A 7,101-nucleotide genomic window follows, 5' to 3' on the forward strand; every position below is an offset into this window, starting at 1 on the left:
ATGTAAATATTTATTAAAAAAGAGTTGATGTTGGTTAATTTTAACAAGTTGTTTTAAGCTCAAATAATACATTCCTATTCGGATATTTCTGCTGGGGCAGGCATAGGTGCTCCCCTAGCCGCAGTTGGTTCACCCCTGTTTAAAAGTATTTAGATAAAGTTAAAATAAAATGTCTTAACTTTACTAATATTTTAGCAACAGCATATGGAAACTAGCAATCTAGAAACACTACTTAAAATAGTAATTAAGTATAAATTTACCATTACCTTTATTTATTAAGATTAAAATAATATAAATGTATGCTTAGTTTACTACCTGTGTTTTACGATAAGATTTTCCAGTTCTATTTTTCCTGCTCCTTCTAAACTCGCTACTTTTTTCCTGTTTTTGTAAAAATAAAATGTGGGAAAATTTGTTACTTTTAATTTGTTTGAAACTTCGCTGCCGTCGTCTTCTGTGATGTCGACTTTTAACACTTTAATTTCATACTTTTGTCCTAATTTATCCAGTACTGGTGAAATGGACCTGCACGGGCCGCACCATGGGGCCCAAAAATCGACGACCAGCAAAGTTTCACCAGCTTCTTTCACTGTTTTGTTGTAATCTTCCATTTTTTTATACAGTTCAAAAATCTTTAAATACAAAAAAAGAAATTAAAATATTTAAAATTAGCTCTCGTTTTATACTTTTCAAACTGTGTGCTTTGTTTAAGCTGGAAAACACAAATTACTTTTTGTGTATCTTCAGTTTTTAGGAACTACTTTGTTTAAAATGATTAAAAAGAGTTAATCAGATAGTGTAAATGTTTTAACAAAAAAATGTGTTAAAACAAAAAATGAATATTTAAACTCCTTACACCAAAATATTTAAAAATTTTTTTATAAAATTAATTAAACTTCAATTGAAACAAAAGTAAGTTTTTTTGCATATAAGTATACGTTTCTGTAGATTTACAGAAACGTACCAAGCCACGTGCCTGGGTTCTAGTATTGTTTTCATTCATAGCACTATGCAATTTTATGCAAATGAGGTAAAATTATAATACAGCAGTATATTAAGAAAACCTTCTTGTCTTTATTCCTAACCTACCTTACCAAAAATTTTTAATCTACACCCTTAATCATAATCCGCCTTACCCATTCATAAATAAAATAAACCGAAAAAATGTTTTATTACTTAAATAAAACTTAAAATTAAAATAAGTAAAAGTTTGCCAATCAGAAGCGACCTTAGAGCTGAAGCCTACAAATTTTTAATGGATTTTAGTGCCGTAGCGTGGTATTTTTGTTAGGGGATGCGAAAAATTTACTCTTTAAAAAAAAAATTCCTAATTTATAACTTTTGTTTTGAGCTGTAAAAAATCTTATTTTAATACTTCAAATAAATTTAATTTAACTATGCAAAAAAAATTAGGTTGCTATTTAAAAAGACTTTTATTATTTCAAAACGTAGCATTTTTTAAACAACTTATTATTAGATAAAGAAAATACTCTGAATTTTAAATCCATATAATTATCCAATTAAAATAAGTTTTTCTGCTCGCTAGGTTTTATATATTTTTTTCTTCTACAGTGCAACCAACTCCAGTTTCGAAGATTCACGACAGAGACATGCTTGTAGAGAAGTGGGTTCGTGAGAAGAAGCCACCCGGCAGGCTGCTGATTGTAAAAGACCCGTATAAAAGCGAGTACACCAGAAAGTATTCCGGATTCAAGTTGCCAAAGTTGAACTCCTGCTGAATAAAATTGAATAAAAGATAAAATATTACATAATTGTAATTGGTTGTTTGTTCATTACAGTATTAGTTGTAAAATATCAATAGTGTAAGCCATAAGGAATATAACGGCTGAAGTTACTGTATAAGTGTTATATACTTGATATATATCATTGTTTAAACGACAAAAAAACGCTCGAAATATTTGGTCCTAAGACCTGGTGCACGAAAAAACCTTTCGGTTTTTGAGTCGCACTCCACGGATATCTTTTAATGTTTTGTCCAGGACAAGATCTTTTTGTATTATAGAATGATTTAAAATCAAGAAAAAAATATTTGATGGTTATTTAGACTTGTTATTAAAAAGTTTGTACAAAATTACCTTTAACTTAACTATTATTTTACTAAAAGTTATTAAATATTTTAACAAAGTTGGTAAAATTTATTTCGATTAAAATTTTAATTAATTTACGTAAAAGTACATTGCAGTAAAGATTCTAAAACTTTCTTACAAAATAGTATATTTTAAAAAGTAATAAAGTTAAAGACAAAAAAATAAGTTTATTGTTATTAAAAAATAAACAGTTTACTTCCTACAAATTTTTCATTTCAAGTGACCTTAATTGTAAATATAAAATGCTTTAGTATGTTTTACTTAACATTTTTTAAATAGTGTACTTATAAAAGCATGCACAATTAAAATTCCTTTTTTGAAATATTTTTTTAATAGCTTTATTTTATATTTTTTATGATACTTAAAAATAGGTACTTAAAAAATTAAATGAATTTGAAATATGAATTAACTTAAGATTCTAAAAGTTCTTTATTACTGATTAAAAGGTTTCAAAACGCTATATTACTTTTTTATGTACAGAAGTTTACAATTTATTCTACGCATTTAGGTGAGCTAAGTAATAACAACTTCTGTATATAAAACTTTTTGTATAAATATATTTCAGAAGTAAAACATAAAAAAACTTAACTAAAAGCACAAGATTACTATTGTTTAGTCTTATATTATAAAGGTAAGCAAAAAGTACAAAATATATAGTTGGAAAACTTAGATATTAAACACATATACTTTAGCTTAATAAATTTACAAAAAATAAACTTTGTCCTTTTAAAATTAAATTGAAAAAAAAGAAAAAAAATTGTATTAGCTTACAAGTATTATCAAAATAATAGTTGTATATAGTTTAATAACCTACAAAAGAAGTTTAAACAATATGTAGAATATTTCCTTAAAGTTTTAATAATAACAATTTTGAATAGGGTTTAAATATATATTATGATATGTATTCAAACTAAAACAATAAAAAGCTACCAAAACAGTAATCAAAACGTAAAAATGACTGCGTATTCATTTATCAATAGCCATTAATCTATGAGTAACAATTAATCTATGAGTTATTATTAAGTAATAAAAAAATGTTCTATTGTAGGTCTTAAACTTTTACTAGGAAACAAAACTGAATGGTTTTATAAATGAAAAATGTTTTTAAACATGTTTTAAAAAGTTTATAGAACTAAAACAATTACCTAAAATTACTTACAAGTGTTTCACTGTTTATTTTATATTTTATTCAGTTTCAAAAAGTTATCTTTTAATATCATAAAAGTTGTAATGTTTTAATGGTAACTTCTTTTAAGATTAGTTAAAGTTATTACATTAGAAATATTTTTAAATTTAAAATTATCAAATGTAAAAAATAATGTTAAAAACAAATGTTTAAAAACCTTAGAGTCAATGAAAAAAAGTATTTAGTAAAAGATAAATTAATTGACCGAGTAGTAATCGCTAATAGGTAAATACTTTCACATATTTTCATGTATAATAATTTTACTTATAGGGTATACGACTCGATAACCGAAAGATTCTTTTGTACACCAGGTCCTTAGACCAAACTTTTTGATCGCTTTTTTTTGTCGTTTAATAAACAATATTAATATTAACTGTTTAAATATTTTTTAAAATATTTTGAAAATTATATAAAATTAAGTATTAAAATAAGCTATCGAACAGTTTTATCATTTTAAGCGGTTTAGTTATTTACTATTTAGACTTAAGTTTAGGTAAAATGAAACACAATGAATATTGATATCATCAAGTCTACAAGTATCAAAAATTAATGAAATAGAAAATTAGAATTTAATTAGAAAATGTAGACGAAACAAAAAAAATATTTATAAGTTAAATAAAATCTCTGAAAAATATTCGTTTTTATCTTGTTAAGTTAAAACTATTTTAGCAGGGTTAAGCTTACATTAAAATTGAACTAAAATCATATGGTATGATAAAAAATACTGTTATTGATAGAAAATAAAACCACAACTATACTATAATTTAGAGTTAGGCAACTTACGGCCCGTAGGCTTTATCCGGAACGCTAACGAAAATATCTGGTCCGCGACGTGCTTTTTAGTTTAAAACATCTTGAAAATCAAATACAATTGAGCTTCTTGATAATAGATGTTTTGAGATTTGCACTAATTTGACAATAGAAATTCAGTAGTGTTCGTAGAATTACTATCTCATTTAAATTTTAGTTATAAAAAGTTTTTTTTAACTTATGTAGTGCAATTTTCAAAATCTTATACTAAAAGGAGCTCCGAAAGAATTAAGCCTACTAAAAACTTCATACATCAAAAGGATATAAGGTAAATAAAATATATACCGAGGCTTAAAATAAAAGATAGAAATTTATTAATAAGGTATTTAAAAAACATGGTAATAATTAGTATAAATCACCCGTACACATAAGACTATGTATTAACCTTTACTCTATATTCAAAAGGTACTTGAAGTATGAAAGCTGTGATAGTTTTTAAAAGATATGTAAAACGCTTTTTAAAACTAAAGCAACAAAAGTTTGAATTATTCCAATTAATAAACGTACAAATTAAACTATTATTTCGTTATTAAAAGAATAATACTTAGTCATTTTTGTAATATGAAGTAATTTTACACGTAAACCAGTACTTTATAAACGTTTAAGTTAACAATGCTGTAATTCCATATACAAACGTAATATGAACAAAATGACTGATCTATGACTATTATTGTATGAGTAACAACTTAGTTTATACTTAAACATACTGCAATCAATGTTCAGTTATTGTATTAAAAGAAAGCTAAACGTTTCGTTAATAGGTTTAAACTTTTTTACTACTAATGCTACAAGTTTATTTTGCTTTTTCTTGTGCTTATCTAAATTAAGTTGTATAAATTAAGTAGTGTGCAACGAAATTAATAAAACTAGTTCTAAATGTTACAAAAGCTATATATTTTCGTAGTTTTTGTTTATGACAATATAAAAAATAATCAATTTTTACTATAAGTTAATTATTATAAACACTTAGCAAAAAAAAGCTTTTTTATTAATTTATTTAGCTTAAATACTTAGTTTCATATAATATAGTTTTAAGTAACTTCTTTCAAAATATTAGTAGAAAAGTTTTGTTACAGTTAAATACTAGTTAGTCACTCTAGTTAGTAACACAGTTATATCTAACTATATCTTAAAAATTTACCATTAAACAGTGATCAGCAGCAGCCATCTAACCTAATGAATTTTCATATAATTAAAGCGTTTTTCTAATCACCATTATGTTAAAACAATTTAAGTATTCTCAGCAGTTTAGAAGACAAGACATTAAAAGGTATCCGTGGTGTACGACTCAATAACCGAAAGGTTCATTGTGCACCAGGTCCTATGACCGAATATTTTGAACGTATTTTTGCCGTTCAATAAACTAATAAAACAAAGAATGTATTTAACTAAGAAGATAATTTAATTTTTTGTAAAATTAACTGAATATTAGACATAAGACGAAACTTTACTACTATTTTTTAAAGTGTTAGATTAAGTTTCTTAAAATAAAAAGTATTAAACACATCATATAAAGTTTATACAGTTTGCCCTCACAAACTTTTTAAGATATATGTTTCAAATGATTTCGTTTTAGTACACAAGCTGAAAAGTATTTAAATTAGAAGATGTTTTTTAGTTTTAAAGTTAAGTTTTATAAAATTTCAAACTTTTTACTATATTTACCTATATATTTGTTATTTAAATACTAAGTACTTTTACAAATGTTCAGTAGACAGAAAAGTCATTTAAATATAAAGTACTAGTGGTAAAACTTTTATGATAAATAACTACTTTTTTTTTAACTAATTTGTTTAATTAATTTTATAAAAATATTTTGAAAAATTTTTGTGTAAGGAGTTTAAGTATTCATTTTTTGTTTTGAAGCATATGCTTCCAAATATTAAATTTCGAATTTAAATATAAATAACATTATTGTTTAAACGTTTACACTATCTGATTAACTCTTTTTAATAATTTTAAACAAAGTTGTTCCTAAAAACTGTAGATACACAAAAAGTAATTTGTGTTTTCCAGCTTAAACAAAGCACACAGTTTGAAAAGTATAAAACGAGAGCTAATTTTAAATATTTTAATTTCTTTTTTATTTAAAGATTTTAAAACTGCATAAACAAATGGAGGATTTCAACAAATCAGTGAAAGAAGCTGGTGAAACTTTGCTGGTCGTCGATTTTTGGGCCCCATGGTGCCCCCCGTGCAGGTCCATTTCACCAGTACTGGTTCAATTAGGACATAAGTATGAAATTAAAGTGTTAAAAGTCAACATCACGGAAGACGAAGGTAGGGAAGTTTCAAACAATTTCAATATAAGAACCTTTCCTTCGTTTTATTTTTACAAAAACGGGGAAAAAGTAGCGAGTTTAGAAGGAAACCAACCAGAAGAACTAGAAAATCTTATCGTAAATTACAGGTAATTTTAACAAAACTGAGCATAACTTTACATTGTTTTAATCATAATAAATAAAGGTAATAGTAAACTTATACTTAATTAATTTTTTAATTAGTTTTTCTAGATTTTTAGTTTTCATATGCTGTTGCTAAAATATTAGTAAAGTTAAGTTATAGTACTTTAACTTTATTTGAATGCTTTAAAACAGGGGTTAACCAACTGCGGCTAGGGGAGCACCTATGCCTGCCCCAGCAGAATTATCCGAACAGGAATGTATTGTTTAAACTTATAACAACTTGTGAAAATTAACCAAAATCAATTGTTTTAAATAAACTATTACATATGTGATCTACATTTTTGTTTTTGTACGTAGTATTGCTTTTTCGATGATTACTTTTTTTTGTAGCGCTTTTTTTTTTTTTATTACGCTAGCCTTCAAATACTTTATTTAACAAATCCAGCTCACGAAAGTTTTTTTCTGTGAATTAGGCCGGTCACTTTTAAAAGACTCGCAGCGGACCAGAAATGCGCTGAACTAGACATAGGCTTATGTAACGAATGAAACTTTTTATAAAGAAGCCTTAATCTTATCTATTATGTAGTTTATA

General features: G+C 25.3%; 1 protein-coding gene across 1 annotated transcript; it reads left to right on the forward strand.

Annotated features, from left to right (window-relative positions):
- Nucleotides 1-6,218: 6,218 nt before the first annotated feature.
- On the forward strand, nucleotides 6,219-6,518 carry LOC145841344 (thioredoxin-like). The gene has a single exon (XM_082948706.1). It carries the CDS (start codon nucleotides 6,219-6,221, stop codon nucleotides 6,516-6,518), a length of 300 nt encoding a protein of 99 aa, XP_082804832.1.
- Nucleotides 6,519-7,101: the final 583 nt, after the last annotated feature.

The sequence above is a fragment of the Thalia democratica genome, chromosome 7 (genome assembly GCF_965202585.1).
Source record: "Thalia democratica chromosome 7, ktThaDemo2.hap1.1, whole genome shotgun sequence".
In the NCBI taxonomy this organism is placed as follows: Eukaryota; Metazoa; Chordata; class Thaliacea; order Salpida; family Salpidae; genus Thalia; species Thalia democratica.